This window comes from Aquila chrysaetos, chromosome 7, assembly GCF_900496995.4.
Source record: "Aquila chrysaetos chrysaetos chromosome 7, bAquChr1.4, whole genome shotgun sequence".
NCBI classification, from domain to species: domain Eukaryota; kingdom Metazoa; phylum Chordata; class Aves; order Accipitriformes; family Accipitridae; genus Aquila; species Aquila chrysaetos.
Genome location: NC_044010.1, coordinates 3,948,837 through 3,976,643, shown reverse-complemented (window position 1 = coordinate 3,976,643; position 27,807 = coordinate 3,948,837). Strand labels below are relative to the sequence as shown.

Below are 27,807 nucleotides of genomic sequence, written 5' to 3'. Positions count from 1 at the left end.
AATTCCCGGTTGACTGTTGCATTGTAAAGTCATTCCATGTTGTATGGATCTTGACTAGGGGGCAAGCACCACAAATAAAACTGGCATTATTTTAGAAAAAGGGAGTGAGGGGAAAAATAAAAGATGCAATCTACAGCAGCCACGATAAAGTTATTCCTATCAGATAGTTTCTGTGTTGCATTATCTTCTGCATTTGTTCCCTTTGTAGACTGGATTGTTCTTGAGTAGTTCAAAGCGCAGGACTGGAATCTAGGAGGTCTAGATTTTCTTCATGCATTCCTAGCTGCTGGTCCATTGTACAGCCTGAAAACTTAACTGTTCTTAAAGGGTAAGACGACCCAGAGGTGAAATGAAAAAGGAGCAACATGTGAATACAGAAAAGGTGACTTGCACGGCACGCAGAACTCTGCCCGTTTCCTCCCCAGCTGCCCAGAGCTAGCGGTGTAAGGAATTTGTTGCCCAAGGCAGGCTTCGGGCAGCCTGTTAAGAGGCTTCAGGCAAACCAGGCCCTTCTCCCTGGGGGGCAGGATGTCCTTCCTCATTGCAGACCTCTTGTGACCGGGGGCAAATTGCACTGCAGCTGCAGGCTGTGGGTGGAGGAACAGACCAAGCAGTGCCGAAGGCTAGGCGTTACAGTGCCTATCAATACACTTAGCCCTGGAGAAAACCCAAGAACGTGGTTGTCCTGGATGGGAGAGCTCAAAGGGACTGGTCTTTCTGCCGGAGGAGAGCGTGACGGCAAAAGGAGAGGTGAGGGGGAAGGCTGGGTGGAGGAGAGATGGAAGGGCTCAGCCTTGGAGGGGCTGCGGGGGTGCGGAGGTGGGCACCCGGGAGCAGGGAGGGAGGCGATGGGAAGGTCTCGGAAAGAGGGCCAGCAACAGGATTTGCGAGGCAGAGCCTGTACGAGCTGAGCTGCGGAGGAGGCAGAGCTGCAGGGAGAGGTTCCAGGGGTGAAATCAGGCCTCGACGGGGAGAGTAGCGGGTCCAGCCGCGGGTCCCCACCGGGAACGACCCCGGGAAAGGCCGGCCGGGAGATGCCAGGCCCCGGGAGATGCTGGGATCCCGGTCGGAGCGAGGGCGACCGCTTCTCGGGGAGCGAAGCCTCGCCCGGGGGGCGGTGGCTCCGGCGGGGGAGGGACGGCGGGGCGGCGCCGGGCACAGGAAGCGGAAAGCGGCGGCAGCAGCGACGGCGGCCGCCGCCGGGGGAAGGCGGCGGGTCGGTGCCGGGAACGGCATGGGGCGGCCGCGGGAGAGAGGTGAGTCCGTCGGTCGGTCGGTCTATTTGCTTGCTTGTCCGCCTGCTTGTCTGTTTTGCGTGCGCGGAGCGCTGCCCTCCCGCCGTTCTGCCCCGGGGTACCCGGGTAGGGGCAGCGGTGGGGCAGCCTCTTTCGGCTCCCGCGCCTGGCGACGGAGGTCCGTCCCCGGCCGGGGAAGGGGGGAGCTGAGAGCCCGGCTGGGCTGCGGTGATGCCGGCTGCGAGGGGCGGGAGCCCGCTGTATCCCCGCTCCATCCCCGCTCCCCCTGCCCGGCGGTTTCCGGGGCGGCTGGGCGCTGGTTCCCGTGGCCGGGCGGAGGGGGAAGGCGGGCGGGGGCGGCCGCCGCCGGGCCTCCCTCCTGCCGGCCGGGGCTCTGCCTCGGCGCTGCCCTCGCCCGCGGTGAGGCTGCTGGGGCGGCGGGTCTCGGCTCCGATACCGCGGGCGGGAGAGGTTTCGACTTCCCGGGGTAAAAGCCTTAAATGCCGACGAGGGTCGTAGGGGTAGCCCCTCACGGTGGGCAGCACTTTTCTCCGCCGAGCCGAGCCTTTGAAGGAACCCGTGCGCTGTTACTGCGCCAGGATGAGTGGGTTCACGCTGGTGCAAAGGTTCTGCTGATGCCTCGCATGCCCAGGCCGTGTAAAACCAGCTGTTTTATGTCTGGACTCATCCCGCTGGACAGCAAGGCAGTACAGAAGTGACCGGGGGGGAGGGAAGACACAACCACACTTCTCTGCTTAGAAGCTGGTTTGGTCGTTGAAGCGATGCCCGAAGTCATGGGCTGTCAGGACCGAACGGTTGTTTCCGTTCAGCAAGTTACGGCCTGGGGAAGCTCCCATGGCTGGAGATATATCTGCTCCAACGACAGCGTCTCCTTCTGCGCCTTGGCAGTGCTGGCCTGGGATGCATACCTGCACGCTTCTGAGTGCGCCCAATAGAGGGCAAAGCTATTGCATTAGCTGTTCAGTAATGGCACGCTTTGGAGAGCCGCTGTGAACCGACGTTGTGTTCTTATTTAGAAGATTGTCAGGGTTGTAAACTAAGTCTGTTATGCCAAGGGCTGAATTCTTTGACTTGCGGGGTCTATGAACGTGTATATGACTTGATGGTAGGGATTTTTGTCTGAGGAGGCAGACTCAGCGATTCAATGACTGTTTGAAGCAGTGGGGTTTTTTGGCCCTGAGTTTGTCAATAATGACTTGCTCACGAGATCTTTGCAGCTATAAAGAGTTAAGAAATCAAGTCACCCTAGCTGGAAGAGCAAATTAGAACGTTGTGGCATACGTTCTGTGGTATCATTGCCTGTGAGCCCATCACTGGGGCATCCTAACTTTGAGGAGAAGAGTTGTGGAAAAGAGAGCTTTAGCAGTGCTTTGCCATCTTTGAAGAGCTTTATTTTGGCCATGCTTGGCTCTTTTCCTCCTCTGGGGTTTGGCTATATAGCTGGCCGCAACTACGGGACCAGTGTTGGCTCTATGATCATTTCACTTGTTAATTTTGAAAAATAAATGGTGAATAGAGTCTTACAGAAAGCCTCCCTTAAGAACGTTCCCTACGAGCTGAAATTTTGGAAGGATCCCAGCTTGTGTCAGAACCACCCAGGCAAGCATCTAACTGCCCACGGTCATTGGCCAGCAGCTCCCTGTGGCTGCTGCTGGCGTTTTGGTTAGTAGCGGCAGTGTGCTTGGTGGCCCTTATCTTATGGATATGTGCAACTAGGGAGGGCTTACCGTTGCTGGGAGAGCAGCATAGTGTACTAGGAAAACACTACTAAGATGACTGCGGTTGTCCTAGCAAAACTGCATGTCGTATTGTTGTGGTAGCTTGCCTGCCTTCCACCCCCATCTCTAGCAACTAAAGCAAAGAATGGTATCATAAATGTGGCTTTGCTGCTATAGGGCGTGTTGTGCTGCGTAGGGATACCTGAGAGGCAGACCTGAGTGGAGAGCTGTGATGTCCAGTTCTGGTGGTGGGAAACAGTAAGTGTCATGCTTCTGCATATCTGCTACCGTCACTGGGGAATTTGGCGGAAGGAGAAAATGAACCCTTGTGAAAACTATCTTACGACTTTTTTTTAATTTCTCGTTAGCCTTTACTTCAGAATTATCTGATTTGGGCCAAATTAAAAAACAGTGGTTATTTCCTCAGGGGTCAACACCCTTGCCCTTTCTCCTTGCAAGGTCAGAATGGCATTGGCTTTGTACAGGGTTGAGCAGGAGGAGGGAGATAGAGGGAGATTCCATACTGTGGAGTCCCACAGTGTTGCATGCTGGGGATTTGATCAGGGTCTGTAGGCTTCTTTTTCATTTTAAATTCAAATATAAAATGTAGGGTAGACATGCAGTATCCTAAAGGAAGGGGTAGGCTTTCAGTGGAGAAACCTTTTGCAGTTTATAGCCTTTAATGCTATCTCAGTGTCTAAGTGCTATGGCTAAAAGTAAACTTTGAAAATAAGGTACAGGTACTGCCTGCTTGGACAGGCAGAGTCTGAAGAGTCTTGCAAGATTCTTTCCCCTGTTTGTTTCAGTAAGGCTGTCAGGCTTTAAACGTCAGTATGGAAAACTGTGTTCCTGTGCACAGTCCCAGGTGCTCTAGTACCATGAGGGTGAGGGCACAATATTTTCTACCATGTTGCGTGGCTCTGGGGTTAAGAGGTGCACTTGAAGGTCTAGCAACACAGGAGAGACATAGGAGCGAGGAAGTGCAAGGTTTCGCCAGTCTGACAGGATAGCAGCTGGGGTACAATTTGCATGATAGACTTGAACACTGCTTGTGCTTCAAAAACTTGGACAGCACAGATGCGGTTCTTGGAGTGGGCAAAGGACATCCTCCAGGGATGTGCTTCACCAATGGGTCCCATGTGGAGAACTTCCCAACTTCCAGCTGTGTAACAGGGAGGCAGGAGGCTGTGGCTTGCTGCTTAGAAATAATGCTTGCTTGGGTGGTGGTTTTGGCCGGGCATTTCTGTTGTCAATTGAAACAGTCTCACTATGTTTTCAGACCTGTGTTGTTGCATGTTCTGATTAAATGTGCGGGTGGATTGCTTCAATAAACCAAGTGACTTTTCTTTTTGAAATATCCATGTCATGGAATAATGGTTTTCAGCCTAGGGGCTGGAAATTCCTGGGGGTCTATGAAGTCTTTCTAAGAAGCCTCTGAGAAGCAAAAGAAAATAGAACCTATTGCTAGAGGGCTTGAATTTGCTGACCACTAAACGTTTTTTTTTAGGATGAGGGGCTTGCAAATCAAGAGCCACTGCTGTAGAGTAAAAGCCCTGGTTTACATATACATATTGAAGGGCAAAATTAACCTTGTTTAATGACATGCAAAAATAAATAGAAAGTTTTTGGAAAAACCCTGTTTCCCAAAGCTCGTTGGCCGTTAAAACTGAAAGCCTTGGCTCTGCAAGTAGATTAGCATGAGTGAACTTCTGTGCTTACAGATCAAATTGCTGGATTGGGGCCTGCTCAGGAAATTCAAAAGCAAAAGGTTCCTGTGGCATTGCTCATAGGTCTTACTATATATGCAGTTGAACATAGCAAGTTGCGTAACTTCTCGTTTTTCTGAAGTGAATAATAGGAATATGCTGCAGCCGTACCGTGCGCCCAAGTTAATGCCAGAGCTGGAAGGCTTCCTCACTGCTTAGCCATCTTTTAACTATTTTTACTCTTGAACCCTAACGCTATCCTGCAGCTTAGCTCTTGGGGTTCTACATGTTTAATTTGTAAAGCTCTTCATTTCACTAAATGAAGAAAAAAGATTTCTTGGCGCAATAGCTCGTGGGCATCCGTTACCCTATAGACAGCTGGTGCCATTTAACAAGTGAGGCTGACAGTGTATGGAGCTGAATGTGCGCACATCCTCATGGACACTTGTGGCTGCTTGTGCTCCAGATGGTACTTCCAAATATATGTAACTTCATGAACCAACTGGTAAATCAACTCTAATTGATTGCAAGTTTTAAACAGAGTAAGACTGAAACTGTACAGACAAGGATTTCAAAGCTGAGCTGCTTTGGAGTTATTTGCCTCAACTTCACAGAGGAAAATCCATTGGGAAAGCATGGGATGTAAAAGAGCGCTCTTGTTTGCGTTTGCCCTCTTTGATTTAAAGATGTAACTTGCTCTTTTAAATTTCCCTTGGGCTGGGAGCCAAACTGTACTCCCTTGAAGACGATCACAAAGCGAACTTCATTGGAAATGGGATTGGGCTCCCAGCATGGAAAATAGTAATTCAAAAGAACTCTTTCTGGAGATTTATGAGCATATGAAAAGAGGGAGTTACAATGAGTTGTGTAGCTGCGTAGAAACTGTAATTACAGTGATCTCTGCGATACGCAGGGGTCACTACATTTCTCTACTGTCATGCAGGACGCGGCCATCCTTGTTACCAGAACGGGGTCCCAAAATTTCCTTTTGGGAAAATTGTTTTCCATCTAGTACTTGGCATCCTTCTGTCATCAGTGAGTAAGCGAAAGGCAAAGTGAGAGTGCCGGCCCCACTGCGAGCAAAGTGCTGGGTATGCAGTTAGACAATTGTCGTGGCTGGAGTGGAGGAGGCATTCCCATCTCCCCTCTAGCTGTTAGCTTGCACTGCTATTCACCCTGGTGTTGGTTTTGCTGTTTGGGGCTGTGCTGTGAACTAGGTCACGGAAAGGATCCAAGGCAAAAGCGTGGCGAGGGGGAGAAAAGGGATTTTTTTGTTTTGTTTTCCAGTGGTGCTGTTTGCTTGCTGAGAATTGTGTTGACACAACAGAGAGTGGTGAACCGTGGTGTGGAGGTGGAAGCTACTTAACACCAGCTTTCTTGTCAGGGCCGAAATACAGTGCAACTGTACCCTCCGGCTGAAGGAGCTTTCTTTCACGCAGGGCCAAAAGCTCTGCAAACAGACCATGCCTTCAGTGGAGTCCTGCGAGTTGTAATGATCTTTTGTGAAGCCATTTTAATTGGCTAAATTGGGCTTTCAGTTCACACTTGTTTGTGGAGGGATGGGGCTGCTTCTTTACGCAGCGTTGTTGTCCTTGCCCAGAGGGGTAGGGTAAGAATCATCATTCGTAGTGACTTAGTAGCGTTCAAAGACTGTGCTTAGTTTGGGTATGGTTGTGCTATGAAGGATACACTTATAGCTTGTCTTCTCTAGCTTTGCTCAGGATCTAGTGGTGGGCAATATTGGGCTGGTGGCTAATCCAGGGTTGACTTCTGTCTATGCCATTGAAAGAGCTCCAACCCAGAGGTGTAGTTTAGTATGTTACTTGTCTTTTGGTCCCCTCCCTATCTTTTCCCCAGTAGTTCCAGAAGCTTTTCTGGGGTAAGGCTGGTCCCCTTCCTGCTGTAAAGTAGACCAGGAGGTAGGTAACCAGCTTGGCTTGGCTTGGCTATGAGGAGTGTGTGTTTGGACTGTGCTCCTCCCTCCTTGGTTTCTTCATCTCATCCTGCTCAGACTGGGAGTGGTGTCTAGCTAGCAGCCCAGGCTATCCTTTGTTGACCAGATCTAGGAAGCCTTGTTGATAATCAGCTTCGGTTGGGCACCAGACAAAGCCAGTGGTCTTCTGCTTTTTCCAGCTGAAGTTGGGCGGATACATTTTATTCCCAGGAGCTCTGTAAATGCTTTGACAGGAAGATCTATTTAGCTACTGGTGTGTCCTGCAGCTGGGGCAAGGAGGTGGTGCAGAGTCCCCAGGTTCATCATACTGCTTTTGACAACAATCCAGGAGACTTAATGTTTTTTGGGGGCCGCCTTGTTGACTTTGCACAGAGCTGTGTCAAAACCGTTGCTCTTGTTTACACAGAAAACGAAAGTTGGCATGATCCAGCCTGCCCTAACGTTCCTGTGTTGGTCTTCCCATGAGTCTGCTTTCTCTGCCTGGTGCCCAGCGCTGCCTTGCTTCATCCACCATCACATGGGCACTGCTCATTCATGGTTCCTGTCTAGGCAGCCTGTGCATTTCCACAGCAGCCTCTACTTGCCAAAATGTTCTCTGACATCTCCAGAGAAGTGTGACCCTGTGCTGCTGGGGGTGAGAGGGGTCAGAAGAGGAGCTCTGTTCCCAGTCGCTGTCTCAGCTCTGATTCTTCTGTCTGGGAGTTGGGGGAAAATTCTTTTATGTGGTTAGAAGAAAAGGCTGGGAGTTGATACTTTCCTAGAAGCCTAGGAAAAATGTATAACCCTTCCTGATGTATGCTGGCAGCTCTCCTTGCTTTTCCTATTCCTGTAATGTGGTGGTATGTGTTTGTGAAGATAGTGGTTGTTCTCAGAAGGACTCCAGTAACATCACAGTCAGTGGTTTAAACCTATAATACTTGTTATCACCTTTTGTACAACTGAGGGTGTTTCTGGTTTGTAATGCCTGATGATTAGAAGGTCCTGTGTAGACATCTCCTCTGTTGGTATCGTAGCACTTTTTGAAGGGGGGGGGGGGGGGGTGGCCTCACCCCCGTTGATTGGAGAGGAACAGACAAAGAGGAAGGATTTTTCCATGGTTGCCTAGGACAGTAGCAGGACAGAGGTAAAAATCAGCTTTAATGAGTCCCAGCCTATTGCTGGAGTCATAAGCTACAGGCTGTGTGCAAGTCTAGGAAGTTAATGAGTGTTAACATCATGTGTCCCAGGCTGGGGGATTTTTATTCCTGTTACAGTAATGATGCCATTTTCCAAACTGTGCTGTGCCTTGGCTTTGTGTTTCACTGTGTTTAAATCCATCCTCATTCCTCCCCTCCCCAAACCGGGCCTTACGTTCCCATCCTTATTTGTCCTTCCTAGCTTCTCTGCTGCCTTTAAGCAGCTTTCTCAAGGCACGATATGCACTTAGAGCTTGGGAATTCCTGTACACAAAAGACACCCCCCCCCCCCGCCTTCTCCTTTCCAAGAGCCCTGGCAAGCCCAAGTGTTGTGCAAATACCTGCAGCTCTCCATGCAGCGGGAACGCTTCTTTACTTCGTTGCAGATTGCACCGCCAGCCAAGGAACCCTGTGGGGAAGAGGCTTCATTCTTTGGCACGGCTTGCATGTGGTAGAGCTCTCTGCTCGGTTACGAGCTTTTCTGGAGGTGTTAGTGGAGGAATCTTATGGTTGGAAAGAATAGTTGGCCAAGTATAAAGCCCGATTTCTGTTGTTGTCCCTCTGTGTTTGGAGAGGGAGAGGGCTGAAAGCAGTGGCCGACTGTTTTATTGCTAACAGCTTTGAAAACTGCTGTGAACAGAAAATGACGGAGGGATCTAATTTAATTTTTAAAGCGGTCTTTTGCACGCTCTGGAAGTATAGCATGGCTGTAGTCCTGTGTTGGCTGGAGGTAGCAGGCGTCTGGGCAGGAGGCATGTGAGAGTGCTCCTGCGTGCCAAATGCTGGGCTGTGCCAAGGTACCTCCGTCCATAGCTGCAACCCCTCTGTCTGCACCTCTTCACTGTTTGCATGCGTTTCCCCAAACCGGTGACTAACTCCCCTTCATTCCATTTCTCTTCTCACCTAACACAGGATGTGGATTTGGAAAGCAGGATGGTGTCAACCCCTCTTCCCCACAGGGTTCAGGGGTTTTGACATGTCACCGTTGGGAATTGTACTGATGTCACCCTGTTCCTGTTCCAAAAAACATGACCCTCTTCTGCCCTTTACGGATGGGACTTAAGCTTCTGTTCCAAATGGAAGTACGTTGTAAGAAGTGTTGGCCCATATAAGCTAGAAATGATCTCTAATCAACTCTCCCCAGTGTTATTAGTGTGTATATATAGAGACAATTTTTAATAAAATTCAATTCTTCAAGGCCCAAATTAGCTTCTGGAGGCAAAGGTTACAAAGAAAGGGACGTGCTCATAGTACCATTGATTGTATAGTAACTAATGCTTGTAAAATGTGGGCACACCTTGCAGTTGTGAAAACAAAGCAGGTTCAGACATGGTGGTCCGATCCTCTCCTGCATTTCTCCTAGGAAAGTCACCCTCACCCCCCACCCCTTCCCCCTATATGTAGGCTATAATGCTGCCATTCAGAATCTGGGGGGTATTTGGGCTGTGCATTACGCAGGTGAAGAAATGGGGGTGTGGAAGTTGAGCCTGGTACTTTTTCTGGGGGTGAATTTTTGTATCAAGGCTGCTGAGCCTTCTTCAAGTTACTGTCTTTTCCAGGTGACTTATGCTGTTTCTTCCGGACTTTTAGATGAATGGGCTAGACTTTGCAAAACAGAGTTACGTTATCAGTTTGCTTAAAGCTCTACAAATGCATGTATTTCACTAGACCGGAAAGAGAGATACCAGCCAGGACAAGCTTGTGAATTGGGCACAGTGAGATGAGTGGTGACATGTGGCTAGGGTGAGGGAATTGCTGCAGTAGGAATGATGTCTTGCTTTGCTTAGAGTGCACTGTCATGCCTGTTTCTTTCCTCAGGTCGATCGTGAGGAGCCGAGCACCCTCCCTCCCCTCCCCTCTTATCGGATTCCTCGTAAGTGAAGCTCGCTCACTCTTTGAGGACCAGACCTCACTGATGACTGGGAAGCAAAGAGTACCCAGGAAAGCACTTTTACCACGGACTCCACCTCAGGAGCACCAGGAACTCGTCTTCTAAGTAAAATCTGTGCCCCTTCTGTGCAGACCTGATGTCTGCTGCAATGGATACAGAATCAACATATTCGGGATACTCCCACTACTCAGGTCACTCCAAAAAAGCCCACAGACAAGGGTAAGGAAATATTTATTTTTAATTACTTACTGCTCTAAGCTAGGACATGTCCCGTGGTAAAAAATTGTAAGCCAGGATGAAATCAGTGGGGCCACAGCTCTGGAGGAGATAGATGCATGTGGAGAGTCCTTATGAGGAACCCAGTGAAGAGACTGGAAGCAGTGATGCTGGTAATTTAATGATGTTCAACCTGTTGGATGCAAGCTGGGGTAATGTATGGCCAGCAAGATTGGGATAGTGCCAACAGAAGGATAAGATCACTTAACTCTGCTCTTGAAGTGCGAGGGATGAGTAGAGTCTCTGGCGAGATGATGTCAGTTGTCCTAAACCGATAATTGCCAGTTTTCTCTTCTGATGCCATTTCTTTATTGTGTAATAAGGTTTTCTATCTCTCCCCACCGTCCTCCTGGCTATTCTGTTGCTGATGTGTTGGGTTTTTTTAATAGAATTTGAGTGGTACTTGAGTCCACAACAAGTCCTTTATCGGCATTGATTGGATTAGAAGTCTGGCTTTTCTGAACTTGAATAGCAAGTCCTCTCTGTTGTGGTAGTTCAGCAGCCTCAAAAACCATCTTGCTCTGAAACTTCTGATTACTTGGAAACATTATCCTTTTTTTTCCCTGCATCATCATTAGTTTTACATGCAAAATGTGTGCCACTTGCAGTCTTTGCAACTTAGAACTGAGCTGGTCCAAAATAACTTTGCATTTCAGAAGCAATTATCCTGTGTGGTTGGAAAAGTAATTCTTCCATGAAATGAAGTCTCTTTGCTCGCAGTCCAGTTATTGAGTAAAACATCTCGTTTGCCTTTTCTCCCTTCCTTAACACCCCCACCCCCAATATGGATTGCCCTTTGAAGCTTAGAATGCCATGTGGAAAGATGCCTTCAAAGTTCCCAAAACAACATAAAAATCCTAGAGCCTCTTACTGTGAACAGGAAAAAGTCTCATCCCAGGAAACCTTTGGGCTTTGGGAATTCCGAGAGAGATGCAGTAGCGAGAGCAGAGCTGGGACACTGGATGCTCTGGAGCTTTAAGCCAGTCCCTGAGCACAGTGAGGGTCTCTGGTGTAAAGGCTGCTTTCCTGTCCAGGCAGGAATGGGAGGAAAATATTGATGAGCAGATTGGTGGAGCTTAACTCATCTTGACACATTCTCAGACAAGAAGCTGTGAGGTCTACAAGGGTATTCTGGAAGTAAGCACTAGCCTGGTACCCTTGATGTTCTTGCTGTCTTTGTAAGAGGTTAACTGGGGGTTATTAACCAGTGGAAATAAACTTCACCAATTGTGCTACAGTGTTAAGGTCCTAGTTGGCAACACTCTACGTTGCAGGAGCTAAAGCTGTCTTGATTAATTCCTTCTGTTAACTGCACGTGTCCCTGTGAGACACTATTGCAGGTGGAGAGCTGTGTAGACCAGTTAATCCCCAGTGGAATTGCCAGTTGTTTGGAGAATGCGACCTTCCCTTCCAAGCACAGCACTGGCAGAAGCTGTTTTAAGAGAAGATGAGGTGGTGGGGGTGTACCTCTGTCCCCTTTGCTCCCCTCACTGATCACTGGGAGGGTAGACTGTCCCAGCCACCAGTCTGTAGGCTGCTCTGGGCAAGGTCCCTCTCTACCTCTTCCAAAGCTTGTTTTGTCACAGATTGGGTCAATATTGATCAAGAGATGGGCAAGCATGACTATGACCTAATGCTTAGGGCACCTGCTGCAGGTAGAGGTGTAGCAGATTCCAGGCCCTGCTCCAGAAATTATCTGGTAACTTTGTTCTCCTCTTGCTCTGTTTGGAAAAGGAGTCGGGACAGGCACAAATCACCGCGAAGCAAAGACGGCAGTCGGTCTGAGAAGTCCGTCACTATCCAGACACCTCCTGCAGAGCCGCTGCTTGGGAACGATGCCTCTCGGGCAGAGGAGGGCCAGGTAAGGAGGGAGCGAAAGCAAACGTGGAGTGTGATTTCTGGAACAGAGCACGTGACTTACCGGCACATGAGTAGGAAAAAAGTGTTGCTCACGTGCTGTTAGTAAAGAATCATGACTTATGGGTACCCTTTATTCATGCATAAAGCCAAGGTCTCAATCAGTTTTATCTTTTCCGAGAAGCATTATTTTTGACAGCACCAGTGCTGATATGACTACTCCTGGGGCACTAATTTGCCTCTGTCTCCAGAGCGTCATCTGCCAAGCTCTGTAGAAACATCTGTTTCCATCATCTCATTGTGCATTATTCAGGTCAACCCTTTCACCTGTATGTGCATTTTTGTTTTTAAGCAGGATTTGCTCTAGGTAACTGTGTAAAGCACATAAGGACCAGGATCCCGGTAGGGAAAGGAGGCAAGAAACGTAAAACTAATGTGAAATAGCTGGGAAGGAGGATGAACTCAGTGGAAGTTAGTACATTAACACTGGGTTAAATAAAGAATGGAATAACGCTGGGTTTAGATTGCACCTAGGATGGATCCAGTACTCTTTCTGCTCTAGCAGTTGATGTGAAGGTGCATATTAATTTTCAAAGAATGGCTGATGCTGCAAGATATAGAATGCAGGATGTTTCAGTGCCTCCTGGGCTGGATTTGGGGTGTGTTAACCCTTGGCTGTGGGGCTCCACCTCTGCCCTTTCAGGAAAAAAAAAAAAAAAAAAAAAAAGTGATGCCTAGTTTCCACCCAATCTGTGTATGGTAGTACGTGTAACAGTACTCGTGTAGCCACAGGTGGGCTCACTTCATGTACTGCCATTTGGTATTTTGTCATCAGATGCTTGTTTTCATGAGTCCCAGCTATTACTTCAAATAGATCTAAAAGTGCTGGTGAATTCTTAAGCCCTTGTTTTCATGCTGACCTCCTCAATTTGAATTAAAGCCAAAGTGAAATAAGTTGATGCATGAGCAAGACTTCTCTGCTAGGGAGCAGGGTGCCCTGGGTTGGGTCCAACAACTTTGTACCACTAAAGATTTAGACTTATATTTCCAAATAACTGCACATTTTTTTTGCTTATGCTACTTTTAAATGGGAAGAGCTGTTATAAGAGGTAGACTGAGACTAGGGTTGCCTGTTGTCTTCACGGCTGTAGCCTTAAACTGCTGTGGTGTTTCTGTCCCTTCTGTCTTCCACACAGTTTCTCAGTTCATCAAATGGAGGAAACTATGCAGAGCTATTTCATGCATAAACATAAAATAGTTGAAATGCTTAGATTGCTTTACTGAAGACACTGGCAAAGAGGGAAATGTGATAGGATTATGCTGCTTTTCAGGACATACTACAATGCAGATATCTCTTCTGGGGCCTCTGTTTTGGTGAGAAGCCACTCAAAAAAAACCCCTGATATTAATTCAAGATGCTGACTGTTTGTGGTTGGTCTGTCTCAAAACCCTACTGCTCTAGGCATGGGAGGTATTCATGTCTTGGAGTGCATTAGAAGTTAAATCCCTGGAGTTGTTCGAAGTAGTCCTGCTGCCTCTGTCTACTCCTTTCCCAGAGATTCTAGAAGAGTCTTTCCTCTGACTTTTTTAAAGAAGTGAATAAAGGTTTAAAATGATGCCTCTTTCTTTAAAATGAAATACTTTGATCGGCATGTGTAGCTGCAGAAGTCTGGGAGAAGGTGTAAATCCTATTAATGACACCGGCTGCAGGAAGATATAGTCAGGAGGGTAGGAGGCAGAGCAAAATGTGTTTCTGAGTGTTGCAGCTACCAAGGTGTCAGGTACCAAGCAACAATGCGCATGTATTGCCACTGTTTGGTGTGTGTTTGTGGGAAGCATCAGAAGTCTTCATGTGCATGAGTCACTCCAGCAGCAGCTGTGAGTCAAATCCATACATGTCAGTGTAACTCTCTGGCCGTGCCAGCACCAGGAAGGAGCAATTGGAGGCATCGTGGGATGGGAGGACTAGCTTGCAGAAGTCCCCAGTATTAGCTAGGGAAGAAGTGAGACTTTCAGAAAACGTAATGTGATCTGAAGCTTGACTATATGGCGACTGTATTTCAGGTAAGCTTCTTTGTGCCTGAGTGGCTTCTGACAATATCCTGGCCTCTAATACCAGAGCTACTTGGTAGTCTAGGATCCTCTAAACTTAAAGCCCCATGCCTGAAAATATCCTCTGTGACCACCTGTGATTTGTTGGTTTAACTAAACTTTTATTAGAATGTCAGCTATTGAGGGCAGCGCTACTGTAGAGGAGAATAAAAGAAAACAAAGTGGAGGAACTTGCTGGCAGTGCGGTTGCTTCTGTTACGGATGGAAAAATAATGTGTGAACATGTTTTTGATTGTGTAACAACAACAACTGGCTTGAAACACTGAAATGAAAATTTCCCTTCCAGGTGCTTCTGTGGTGCACTTGCACCGCAGAATTTGTGGGCTGGAAGAGTGCTAGTCCTTGCCCTGCACATGGGAACTGGTGATTACTGCAGTTTCCAAGAGTTATGTGATATTACTTAAGTGTGCTGGAAGAGGAACTGCTGGGGTACAGTGAGTGGCATAGCAAGCTGAGCTACCTGCTCTACAGTAACAAGTTTTTAACACTAATGTTTATAGTCACTGGTTTGGACAAGTTGCTGTTGTTTCCAAACCTTTCCTAATTTTCAGGGTTGATTATTCAATATATTGCAAGTGTTGCTTTTGCTATTTTTTTTTTTGTTTTTCTGGGACTTAAGTCTGTTGTAGCAATCCCTTTCCGGGCAAGAAGACTAGAAGACCTGGAAGGAATAACCCAATTGTTTCAATATTATTTTTGTTTATCTCTTCCTCTCTCAGGATGACAACTGGGGTGAGACCACGACAGCAATCACAGGCACCTCTGAGCACAGTATTTCCCAGGAGGACATTGCCCGGATCAGTAAGGATCTGGAGGACAGTGTTGGGTTGGACTGCAAACGTTACCTGGGCTTAACAGTGGCAGCTGTTCTCGGACTTCTTGTCTTCCTTACCCCCATCGCCTTCATTCTGTTACCCCAGATCCTGTGGCGGGATGATCTGGAGCCGTGTGGTACTGTTTGTGAGGGACTGTTCATCTCTGTGGCATTTAAACTCCTCATTCTTCTGATTGGGACCTGGGCTCTGTTCTTCCGCCAGCCCAAGGCAGATATACCAAGGGTGTTTGTGTTTCGGGCCCTTCTGTTGGTCCTCATATTCCTGTTTGTGTTTTCCTACTGGCTCTTTTACGGCGTTCGCATCTTGGACTCGAAGGACACCAACTACCAAGGAATAGTACAGTACGCGGTGTCTCTGGTGGATGCTCTGCTCTTCATTCACTACCTGGCCATTGTGCTGCTGGAGCTACGGCAGCTGCAGCCCATGTTCACTGTCAAGGTAGTTCGGTCAACAGACGGAGAGTCGCGATACTACAGCTTGGGGCACTTGAGGTAGGTACAACGCCTTGAAGTCCAGCGGTGTAGATAAGTGTGGCTATGCTGTAGCATGAAGCATCAACTGCTTTTGTACATGCGATATTGCTGGTTTCTGAATTTTCCCCCAGAGGAGTCCTGGAGTCTCTCCACAGTTACCAAACTGAACCTCTCTTCCCCTCTGTGAGTGTGGGAGAGTTTGTCCCTGCTTCAGAGGAGTCTGTGCATTTCTGTAAATGGAAAGAGCTGATGGCACAACTTCAGGCTGATCATTGGGCTAAGCCTGATGAGATCTTTAAGATCCTTCTCTGGGCTTCTTGCCCTGTCTCCTTACTGGAGGGAAGGGGAAAGGCCTCCTTGTTTAGCTAGGGCTGGCTTGTGCTCTTCGGCTCTGCGGGCCAGGTGCCACTCTGAGAGCAGCCCTTCAGGCTGTGCGGAGCATCACTCCTCGGAGTCTCCTGACAGCAGGCCAGTCCATGTCACGGGCTGAAGGAAGAAGTAAGTGTCCCTGTGTGAGAAAGCATTCAGCAACCTAACGGGCTGTTGAAAATGTCCTTTTGTCCTCATTGTCCTGTGCAGCTGAGAGTCCTGTGAGGAACACGAATAAACATCCCTCTGGTCGGATCAAGCACTGTCATTTGGATCCTGTGTGCACCTTTTGTGGCCAGTTGAAATGCTTGTGTTCAGGTGTTTGTGCTCTGAAGGCTGTTGCTGTGACAGGCTGGGGCTACCTTGAAGGGCTTAGCCAGATAGCTACACCATGGGATCTGAAGGCTGCCTCCAGTGACTGGGGGCTCTTTACTTGTTTCTAAGGTTGGCGGTTTTCTGCAGTTTTGTGTTGGCTTGAGGGAAATAGCTTTTAGTCCTGCTGAAGCAGTTGTCTTGACACAGCCAAAACCTCCCAGCAGTTCAGGCATTTATTTAGGAATAATATTTTTAATGAGTACTGGGGCACATGTAGGTGCTTTTTTTTTTTTTTTGGCAGTGCTATGCTGTTCCTGGTTTGGTTTTGTAGCATGATGCTGCTCTTGTCATAGGTATGGATCAGTTTGCTGGGTCAGATGTATCTGGGAGTGTTTGGGAGCTGTGCAATATCCATAGGTGTGACACCTGCATGCCTGCTTCCACCTTCCTGCTGGGGTTAATGCTTCCCTCAGCAAAGGTATAAGAAAGGACAGGTGTCTCAATCTCCTTAGTTCCTATGTCCTGTGAAGCTCTCTAGAAATCCCTTAGTTCCTGTGTGCTGTGAAGCAGCCAGCTGAGCTCTGAAGATGATTCCCCAGACTGTATGTGCACTTAAACATCTGTTCTGCTTATCCTGTCCAGACCCCTATGGCATGCGTATCTATTGCAGATGGAGAGATTAGTGTCTGCTGGTTTAAGTGGATGTAGGAACAGTCTCCTGCAGCCATTAGCTGAGCAATGGAATTGCTTTGAAGCAGATTTAGTGGTTGAAGCTCAAGTCTGGGAGTTGACTTCTGGATGTTGTTTCTGGCTTAATGGAAGAACTCAAGGCCTTTTGGGTGGACTAGGTCTGGACTCTGCTGTATTTTCCTTCTCTGTAAAATGTGAAGGAGAGCCCCTCTTGTGTAATGGAAGTGTTGCCATTGACTTAATGAAAGGTCACCTTCAGGGATTAAAAAAAATGAACTAATCTCAGCTGGTTTTCTTGTGAAACTTTTTTTTTTTTTTTTTTTTTTGAACTTAAAAATTCCTCTGTGGTACGTGGCAGATCCAGCATAGCCTTTAAGACTAGGGAGATGGAGAGATGACTACCAAAGAGTTCCCCTGTGCCACAGCTTTGTGGCTTGAGGTGTGCTGCAGCAGTTCTCTCATAAGTGAATTCCACACAGAAAGTTCAGTACATGTATATATACACCTATATACACACACAGTGTGCAGGTTTGGTTTGAGAGAGTTTGCTGGTTGCTCGGTGGTAGATTGTGGGTTTGTGTTCAGAGGAATTAAGATCCTACGCCTGCCAAAGTCTGCATGCCTGGCTTTAACCATGTAAGTAACCTTGCCATCGGAGGCAAAGAACTTGCTTGAGAATTAAGGCCTAAATATTTAATAGCACATGTGTTAGAAACGGTGTTCTCTCCAATTCTCTCTTTGTAGAAAGGTTTTGAAATGCCTTGGGTGATGCGAGGGCAACAAAGAGTTGTAAAACCTAGGGTGAAATCTGAGATGTATGAAAAATTAATAACTTTTCATTTGTTGGTAAGCTGATTGTAATTTTGTTTGGCATATTGAATCCAAACCATGCAGCATGTAGATGCTTCAGTGTCTTGTGTTACAGAAGAGTCTTGCCAAGCGTGTCCAATAATGGTAAACTAGTGTTGCTTTTTCCTTAGTTTCTGAAAGATGAGTATAATGTGTATTGACACGTGTTTTGAAGCCTGTGTGTTTTTCCATCTTTACTAATGTAAAGGTAGAACTGTGTAGGTTTGATCAGTGGCCAAGTGTCTCCCAACTAAGGGAGAGTTCATTCTCTCTCCCTCTCGCTACAATCAACAGGAAGAGTTACTTGTGCGTTAACGGTGAGAGCTGCTGGTCTTGATTCGGAGTGTGGCCCCAATGTGACAAACACTGTAAGAAGTGTACGTAGTTGGTATCTCCTTCAACTTCTAAGGGCTTAGGATTGTGAGATATTTATGTAAAACATGAGAAATTTGGGAACTTTTGAACATCTTTGCAGCATAATTTTGCAAAGTTTCCATAACGGTCTTGACATGCTTGTTGGTGAAATGTCAGGGTCACAAGGGACTGCCTTCTGCCTCTGGCTCTCTGGCTGAGGCATGGGGCTGGAATGGGAGGTCTGTTGATGGGAAAATGTGGTGACATGCAAGGACAGTTTGGTTTACTCAGGAAGACTAGAGAAGCAGCCTCATGGGTATGCTGGAGAGGTGGTTGTAGCTATGATGGAGTATGCATATACTACTTGTTGCTGCCTCTGGGCTCTCCATTTGCCACCCTGCATGCTTGCCTCACCCCAGCACTTTTAAAGGGGTCTTAGGTTGTGGGCTGCCACCTGGAAGGAGCAAGCATGCTTGAACAGGTATAGCAATCTGACTGCCTCCTGAAATCAAAACCTTGCTGCCTCAGTCCAGCCTTTTGCCCTCTTCATGCTCTCAGATATCTTCAAAGTTTTGCTCCCTGGCTGTTCACGGAGTCTGTCTTGCTCAACTGCCCAGTGTGCTCTGGAGAAGCTGGTGGCAAGAAGGATCTTGAGACATCTTATCTTGTTCAATGTTGCTTCTTGGAGTAGCTCTGGATTTTCCGCAGGAAAATTGTTGATATCAACCTTTTTAATCCAAGGTGGAAGCTTTCAAATTCTAGGTCTTTTCTGATGAGGCAGAGAGACCTGCTATGTAAGTATGAGGAAGACAGACTTTCTGGGGAAGAAGGGAAGAAAACAATAGCGCAGCCACCCTTTTCTGGAAAACCATGTTTTTGCCAGGCAGGGTACAGACAGGATTTTCCACCCTCCCTGGCTCCAAATGCAGCAAAGAAGCTGAAAGTGCTGAGTTAGGTATTCCACTCCACCCCTGAGGGCTCTAGGTCCAGGAGGGTAAGCATATTTGGGAGTAGTTCCCCAAATTCATATTATAATCAACCTATTAATAGGCTGGCTTGGTCCCACCCCCAGCACTTTGGCTGTAGCTTTTCTTCTGGGAGACTTGACTGCCAAAACGAGCATTCCCTTTGGCATTGATCCAGGAGCTTGGGGGGGGAGGTAAAAATTAAATTGGAGTCCCAGTGAACGTGGTGCCAAGTCTCAGCTCACTGATTGCTCTGCTGCTTCTGGTAGGAAGGGCTGCCATGCAGGGGGAATGCTTTAAGGTGGTATGTATGGGTAAAGAGCAGGGAAGAGAGTAGATGCAGGAAAGGTCAAGCCTGGGAAAATGCGAGAGGTTGGGTGGGGTTGCTGGCGAGACTTTTGGAAGCAACAACAAAGGTGGGGGAGAGCAACAGTAGATAACTTTTTCAGTTGAAAGGCTGATACTTTTGTGAGCTGAGGCTTGGATTTGCAGCTGAGGATTTGGTCTGTCCCTACAGATAGGGACACTGATGGAGCCTGTCATCCACAGTTCAGTACCTTCTGGATAGCTCAGAAACTACATAGGAAGGATGTTGCTGGAGAAAACCCTCCTTTTCTGTAGTTAGGGTGCTAAACATATTCCCTTCCTCTCCAGTGAATACTCTTTCCCCACCCTAGAGCTTTGCTAGTCTAGACAGCTCAAGAAAATGAATGGCTTCAAACACATGTGGTAATTACTGATCTTACACATAGGCTGAATGTTGGGCTCCAGTATAGCCTTGGTTTTCTGAGGTTAGAAATGTCTGAGAGTAGGTCTTTCCTCCCTTTTGCTCAACCTTGCAGTAGGGATATGAGGAGCAAGGCCATGATAGTTCATCATGTGTCGGGCTGTATGAAGTACTGAGAGCTTCAGCCTGCTTTTCTCTTTCCTGGCATGGGCTTGCCTTTATGAACCAGCTGGCTGAGAAGCTAGTGGGAGGCCTCCGTATGCCTTTGGAATAGGGGTGCAGTTTTTGCAGATGGCTGTGAGCTGGTTGATGTTCTCTGTCCATCTAATCAAGAGAAGCTTAGCACTCGGAAATAGCAGCTCTGTATAGAAAAAGTCTGTTAGAGCATTGCCTGTACCCGTGTTACCCATCTGCATTTGGATAGATGTTTGCTGAACTGTGGTTTAAAAATCCAGGAAGGGAGCAGCTGCTTCCTCAAAACAGGTACTTGTCACTGAACAGCCTGTACCTTCCCTGCAGGCATTATCAATATCTTATTGGGAAATCTCGTGCCCACGCTCACAAAAAGTAGACGCATACATGTTTTGCAGAAGGGGAAAACATCCAGCCTGTCTCCCAGCTGAACTGGATTAGCTGTTTCTTAGGTGGTGCGTGAGCCTTTAGCTTCAATACAAACCAGAGCTGAAGCAGAATTGCATGGTGGAAGCTGGTGTCACTTTTGACCCAGCTGTTTTGGTTTGGCAGTCTTGTATCTATTGAACCTGTTGCTTATAAAACTGATCTCTAGGCTGTCAGTATTTACTGATCTAATCCGATGAGTGCTCTCTTGTCTGTGTCCCTTGGTGCCACTGGGGCTGTGTTCCCTAGTCGGGGAGTGTGTAGAGGGCTAAGGAATGGGAATAAGCTTCTTCATACTCCAGCCTGCATTTGTAAGCCTTGCACATCTGATCTTGCAACAATGAGGTGTTGCTCGAGTATGTCTCGCCTTACCAAGGGTGACATTTTTCTAATGAAGAACACCTGGTCAACATTTGAACTGTACAGAGTGCTCTTGCCTGGAGTTGTGTCGACACTCCTCTCAAGGTTATGTTGTCCTAAAATCTCCCCACGCCTCAAAAGGAAAGCTTCCGTGGCATATAGACACTTTTGGTTTTGTTTCTAGCATGGTGACATGTATCAGCTTAGCCATGGGTTTAGGAAGCTGGATCTCTTGCCTGAGGCAACAGCTGCTGAAATCTTGCTGTTTTCTGGTGAAGGAACTTCATAATGTGTGTCTAATTGCATTGGTTGGTCATAGTGTGACTGATCCCATATGCTTGTGGGCCTTTTCTGTTTCCAGTCAGGCGGTCAGAAGTGGGACTGGAGAACAAGCATAGGTGCACACTAGTGCAATGCTGTACCTGCCCAGCTAAATCCTGCTGGAGGCACTCTGGGTTTGCACGCTCTTCCTTCTACCCTGTGTGCAATTTGCTTGGTCTGCGTTCCCAGGGAGTAGAGGAGTTACACTAACCTTCCTTTCTCCTTGGGGTTTCTTAACCCTCACCATCTTCCATAGTGATAAACACTGTGATGAAAGAGATGGAGCTGATGAGTTTTTACCTTGTTCTGTAGCAACACATCTTATTAACTGTCCTGATGCCTTGATTACAGGAGCTTCCTAGAACAGCATTTTCCACAGACTAGCGACTTTGCAGAGCAGCTCTGTCGCCAGAGCCTCCAGCCTGTGTGAAGTTAGCCTGGTTCCTGAATGCATTTTCTCTGTTCTGAAATCAGTACAAGGCACCCTGATGGGCATTTGTGTGAGTGTCTCCTGCCCATCACCAAATCTGATGAGCACCAGCACTGAATAGTCTCTCCTCCCAAGAAGTTCTGGGATAGCCGGCTAAATGGGTGTTAATTGCATCTGCAAGTGTGAAGCTCCTTGAAGAAACTGAGCTGTCTGCTCCAGAGCAGCTTCTTTAGCACTGAGAGGTGTCAGACTTGCGACCTCCAAGCCAATGTCTTTCCAGCAGCACTTCACATAGCTGGGTGTTTACAACCACCTTTTTGCAACTCATCATCTCTGCAGCTGGGCTGCTTCTCCATGCTCCTATTCCTGAGCTTGCAGATCTCTCTGTCCACAGTTGTGTGGCATGGGCAGTTGAGCATTAGCACCCTTCAAACGCTCCATGCCATGGAGTAGCTGTGGAGTAGGGAAGGAAGATCTGACTTGGGGCTGAACTAATAATGTCTTAATGGGAAAAGACGTGCAACTGCGTTCTTAGTCATTCTTAGTCACAGGCCATACCTTTCCCCCTCCTGCCTGTGTCTGCTGCCTTGCCTCCAGGAGGATGGTGCCACAGAGAGCAGTTCACCTGATTGCTCTTGCCATGAGGGTACCTGTGGAATTGCAGAAGGGAATTTTCCAGTAGCCTCTGAAAAAAATGTGTGCTGTTCCCTGCTGCGTAGGGAGCAGTCTCCTTTGATGCTCCAGATGAGTTATGGGAATGGTGCCTTGTTCTGTTTTACGAGGGTCGGTTTGGTGGTGCATGGGGTGTGCTGTCAGCAGAGTTCAGCTAGGACTTCTTACTTAGGTCAGAGCAACACCTCATTAAGAGGATGTTTCTTTGTGACGGTAGTGAGCAGCAGACTCCAGGAGTGCCAGGTGCTTCTCATTAGAGGGGAGGGGAAAGTCTAGGATGGACTGTCAGTATCTGACTGCATGCACAACTCATCTGGGAGTTTCTGATGTGGTAAAGCCTGTCTCCAAGGCCTGGGAGGGCTCTGCTTTTCTGAAAGGAGCATGTTTTCCTAGCCCCATGCCTTTCTGCATATGCTTTTCCGAAGATTTTATATATGGCTTTACACATAGAGCTGCTCTTCGTTTTGATAAAGATGACAGAGCTCAGGAACTGAAGTGCCCACAGTCATCTTCCTACCCCTCTCCTCCCTTGTTTGATCTTGATCTTTGATCAGCCCCAGCACCCCTTGTGCACACACCACCTCCCCTCTCCTTTTCACTGGGAGGAGTGTGGAATTGAGTGTACTAGACCACAGCCCAGGTACCAGTCGTATTGTGCTCCTGCAGATGTACCAGGCAGCAATGGCGAGTGGTGCAGGGTGATTGTTATACCCTGGAGCAGTCTCACGTTTTTTGAATACTTAATACTTTAAAAGTTTACAAGCCTACTTTAAGTGAAGGGCCTCCTGTCAATTATTAATACCCCTGGCTAGTATGCTATTACTTGCTGCCTGACAGTGAACTACTAGGCTTTGTCCTTCTGAAGGAGATGGTGTGGAGGAAATGCCATTGGTTTCATCTGCAGAGATTTTGCTTCTTGTTGGTTTGTCTTTCAGAATCAACGCTGCCCAGAAGTACAAGAACAGCATGTGCTCCAGCTTACCCTGTACTTAAAGGGTTTGTCATGTAATTTCTTTTCCACTGCTGTCGGTGCCCTCCAAAGCGCCTGTGTGTACCACCCACAGAGACAGATGGTCTCCCTAAGCTGCTGAACAAATTTTGTGGCTGTGAAGATACTTTTATCTTCAAATCCTGCAAAAAAAAAAAAAAAATCCACCCCCTCAACCTTTGGCATCTGTTTCTTGTGGTGAATGATGAAATACAAATATTCTGCAAAGGAGTGAGCTGTGTGCCCTTTGGGGGAAAGGAGGAGGCTCACTTCTTGTTAAAAGTGTAAGAAATTGTGAATTTACAATTCTCATACAGCCCAACCAAGTAATGTCCAAGAAAACTGGAAGCTAATTCCTGACCCTACCCTTGAAGGAATAAGGAAGAGTTAATAGGGAGCTGGGTGGTAGTAAAAGAATTCCCCCCCCACACACACACACACACACAAAACTGAGGGCAATATTTTCGCTTATATCTTGATCCCCCCTCCAGCACTCGCTCCCCTTAAATGAACCTCTGTGCTTAAATTCCCTTTGTGCAGTTTCGGTCAAGTGGGGACCTCAGCTGACAGGGGAGAGCTATTCCCCAGCTGACAGCAAAACAGGCTCCCGGCACAGCAGTAAGGTCCTTAGCTGCGGTTTGGGGGCTGCCAACTCCGGCTTGCGCTCCCAAAATCCTGGCAGAGGGTCATCTGCATCCTTGTTGGGACTGGATTTTTGATGCTCAGCTTGGAACTGCAGACCATGTCCCTGCAGCCCTAGCATTGCTTGTAGGGTTGCTCTACACTGGCTATAAAATGTGGTGGCTCTTGCTTGTGCAAAGCTTGCTGGGATGGGGCTGGGTGGTGGAGGGATGCTGTGCAGAGAGGGCTGGGCTGTAGTTTAAGAAAGCTGATATTCATTTGTGTGCAAGGGTCTGCTAGTGGGTAGCATCGATGCTGCCTATTCAGGCCTGTGGGTGTAGGCTTGTAGGGAAATAACACTTGGAGGTGTTGTGAGAGAAATACTAGAAGAAGTTAAAGCTGCTGTATTGAGTCGAATGGCAAACTTCATTCAAAGTCAGGCCACGTTAATCCTGTCCCCTGCTGGGGGTCAAGTAAGAGGTGGTCCTCTTTCCTGAGAGAGAATCCTACCAGGCTGCTTTTGGAACAGGAGCTGAATACTGATGTTTCATGGCAGCAGCATCTAAATGTAAAGTCCCATTACAGCACTGAAGTTTTTCTGCCAGCAGAAACTTTGAACACTTTATTTCTGTTTTTTCATTGGAATTAAAGTTGTGTTTCTTAGCTTTCACTTAAAAAAAACCCCAACCAAACTGCGCCTGCCCCCCCCCGCCAAAAAAAACCCAAACAACAAAAAACCAACAAAACCCACCTCGCCCTTAGTTGCTTCATAAGTATTAATGTAACTCAAAGAATTCCTTGTCTGAAGACTCTGGCCTTATTTGATGCATGGTCAGGCTTTAAATTATCTTTTGAAAATGCAGATTCTTGTAAACTTCTTGCCATACCTGCCAGTCCCTGCATATTTTTTTTTTTTTTTCTTTTGGGGCTCAGACTAATCAGAGGCAGAGCATACATGTGTGTCGGGAAGAGGAAATGCATTGCTGTCATGGATTATGCTACTCCCAGGGACTGGAAGTGGTAATCCAGGGTACCATGTATTGCCTGCTGCTGCAAGGTTCCTAGGCACTTGAGCAGCTCACAAGCTCGAGTTGGAGGCTAATGGGTGCCCTGTAGCTCAGGGCTTGTGAGTCTGGTATTTCATCCCTTACGTGTCTGCCCTAAGTGCCTGTTTTCACTCTTGCATGCAGGGTAAGCTCTTGGTCTTGCTCCCAACTCCTGTGTTCAGAAGGTAAAGCACACCTTGGTGTCATCCCTGACTTGTTTGAAACTCCTTAAATCCTAAATATAACCAAGTGTGTAGAAACTTTTGAAAGAGGTTAAGCCTCCCTCATAAATACTCGGTACACCCCTCAATTACATAAATGTTTGATCATAGTTTCACATCACTTAAACTAATGCTGCTGCAAAAAATACCCTGTCAATGGTCTGATCCTTCCTCACCCCTCCCAAAGAAATCTTGTCTGGTTGCACAGGGATCTGAATCGTGGAACTAGTAACTTATATCTCTATATTATCTATGTAGCTTTATAGTTTGTTTGTGTATCTTTCTTCCTGGGTTATTTAGCCCAGCTCAGTTTCTGCAGTCTTTTTAACTGTCCTTCTGGTGCTTAAGGGTTACAAAGGCTTATGGTGGCATAAGAAAGGTGCGATGGAGCAGAGGGAGAGAGGCAGGACAGCATCCTCTCATGGCAGTGATGGTTTAATTGAAAGCGATCCTGCTGCTGCCTGCATGAGGAGACAGATTGTGCATATGCGTTGCTGCAGTCTGCCTGCAGAGCAGGAGCAGTCCTCGGTGATGCATGGCTCTGTCTGCAAAAGTGTGCTCCTCTGCTGAGCTTGGGGAAGGGAGACCCTTGAGTCCTTGCTTCTCCTCTGCTACCCAGCTGGCCTATGGGGGACCAGCTGTGGCCCAAGCATGAGGGACAGGTCTCTTGCCCCAGGCAATGTCTCTTAAGGTGCAGAGCCAGACACTGTGTACCACATGGATGGCAGCTCGTTGCTGTGGTCTTGGTGTAGAGTCGTATCTCCAGCTGAGAGACTCCACTCTAAATTATCGTCTTGAGCCATGCAGGTCTCCTTTCACAGGGCTCTTTGGCCTCAATAGTCTGCTCAGCTGTGGAAATTGTTATCTGTAAGATAGACTTCAGCATTGTCCCTGACGCTCTCAAATTGGTCACGGGTCTGTGTCGCGTTGGGTGCGGACAAGCGGAGCCTGCTTGGGCTGGTGGCAGCTGGGTGCAACACCCCCAGGTGCCCGGGGAAGCCGGCTTGCCCCTGCTTTGTCAGCATCTGCATCTCTCTGGTGTGCCTGTATCTGCTATGCTGTGCAGGTTTGTGGGGACGGCTTGACAGCAGCTTCCTCCCATCATATGTTCACTTAAGTTGTCCCCTTTGTGCTCTTCCTCTCACTGTCCTCCTTCCCAACCTGCCAATTTGCTCAACAGATAAAGGAAGCTTTTCACAGCTTTGGTTTTGCTTCACTGTGAGCAGATGGTAGTTGATTATTTTTTTTTTTCTCCTAAATAAGCAAGTTAGTATTCTCGCTAGCTCCCTTGAGGATACCCCACCACTTTGCAAAATTGCGGCGTGGAGGCAGACTGCTTGGTGTGCTGGCAGTGCACTTGGAAAACCATTTCTGAGCTCTAGCACGTGGATCCAGTAGCTTCTGCTCTCCAGATCCGATTCAACTATTACCGGCTCCTGAGGGTGCTGGGCTGGGCTTGAGGGGTGGATGTCTGGCCAGGCGTTGGTTTGGTTTGCTGTGGGTGTCTAGGACATGGCAGATACATGGCTGGGCACAGGCAGCTCCTTTGCTCTCATCTTTCTTCTCTGCATCGCAACAGACCCTGGGGCAATGAGGTGCTGGTAGCAGGGGCTTGCTCTCTGCTTGATGAGAAGGTAGTGCCTTTGCCTGTCTGAATGTGTTGTATATGATCAAAGGGAAGCAGATGCCTCTAGTTGGAGAGCTGTTGGGGCATCTGCGTGTGGTTATCGGTGTGCGAGGAACTGGTTGAAATCCAGCCCAAGCTGTTAGTGCCTGAAAGCTGCTCTTGTCCACTGGCTAATCCGTGCGCTATACCGTTTAGATTTAGTGGTTCTGCTAGGTATCTGCATGGTGAGTAAGTGCTTGAAAACACCTACCCGCACACACTGTTCCTCTTGGAGAGGCGGTCTTGGCGTAGGAGGATGCGAGTGGTTTGCTTTGGAGCCTGCTGTCCTGGCAGCTGGCTTCTTCAGCCTTCTGGGGGAGAGGTTTGTTGTGCCGCATGCTCAGACTTTCACAAGCTGCTCTTTCAGATGCAGCCCCTGAAGCTGCTCTTGTTGTACGCTCACGTACCCGTTCCAGTGGATGGGCTGAGGTAATCAGTGCAATGTATCCTTGCCGCATGCTAACGAACTCCCCTTGGCTAGTCTGTGAGGGGGCTGGAAGACAGCCTTTCTGGTTACCTAGGCTGACCCATTGCAATAAGGCATCCTAGAATTGCATACAGTGAACCTGGGAAGAAGCTTAGGCTCAGCAAGGGCTTAAGTCTTTCCTTTCTTGTGAAGAGTCCCCCTGCCTCCCATAGGAAGCTCTTCTGGTGCCCTGGGACCTCCATTGTTTCTAAAACTTATGTTAGGCTTTTGCAGCTTGTTTTTTATTTCATTTTCTCTCTGTTGAATATGATGGGGGTAACAAGTGTCCCTATGATCTTTGCCTGCCTTGGCACTGTATACTGTGAAATGAGATGTTCACTGTGTTACTGAGGAAGGGAAGTATGGTGCTGTCACAGTATCTGACCTCAACACAGTGACTGTGTTTTCCTGGTAAATCATATTACCGGATCTTTGGGACCGCATTTCAAGTGAGAGGATTGTGCTCTCCTCCTCCTCCTCTTCCTTCTCGCTATATATCACTACTAGTGTCTTGGGTTTTTGTCCTAGTTAATTATACGAGCTGCCACCTTCAGCTGTTGGAAGTGGAAGCAAGGGCAGCATGGCTGTTGGGAAAGCATTCATTGAAATTTGAAGTTCTACCAATAAATGTGACTGGGAAAAATATTCAGCCCATATGCTGGTACCCTAAAGACCAGTTAACTTCCTGAAGTATCAGGCTGGAAAGTTTCTCAGAAGGAGAATTGCAATGGGAGCATGCCTGTGGGTTTACTGGGATTTTATAGTTGCTTGCTAAAACTTAGCACTCTGTACTTCTGTAGCAGCATCTTCTTAGTACTCGCCTGGGAATACTTTTATAGGGTTCTTCAGGGAGGCTTAAATAAGTAGCTTGTTTG

General features: G+C 47.7%; 1 protein-coding gene across 4 annotated transcripts in view; it reads left to right on the top strand.

Annotated features, from left to right (window-relative positions):
* Positions 1-239: 239 nt before the first annotated feature.
* Positions 240-27,807, top strand: part of VANGL1 (VANGL planar cell polarity protein 1) — a 47,741-nt gene continuing 20,173 nt past the window's right edge. Inside the window, exons 1-4 of one of the 4 annotated variants that reach the window (XM_030021039.2) lie at positions 240-750; positions 9,628-9,919; positions 11,711-11,837; positions 14,665-15,272. In XM_030021039.2, the coding sequence (XP_029876899.1) occupies positions 9,837-9,919; positions 11,711-11,837; positions 14,665-15,272 (818 nt within the window). In that variant the 5' untranslated portion in view covers positions 240-750; positions 9,628-9,836. Of the gene's footprint in view, positions 751-1,192; positions 1,257-1,799; positions 1,943-8,721; positions 8,892-9,627; positions 9,920-11,710; positions 11,838-14,664; positions 15,273-27,807 lie in introns of those variants that run through there. The other 3 variants (XM_030021040.2, XM_030021041.2, XM_041124973.1) reach the window with 3 other exon arrangements.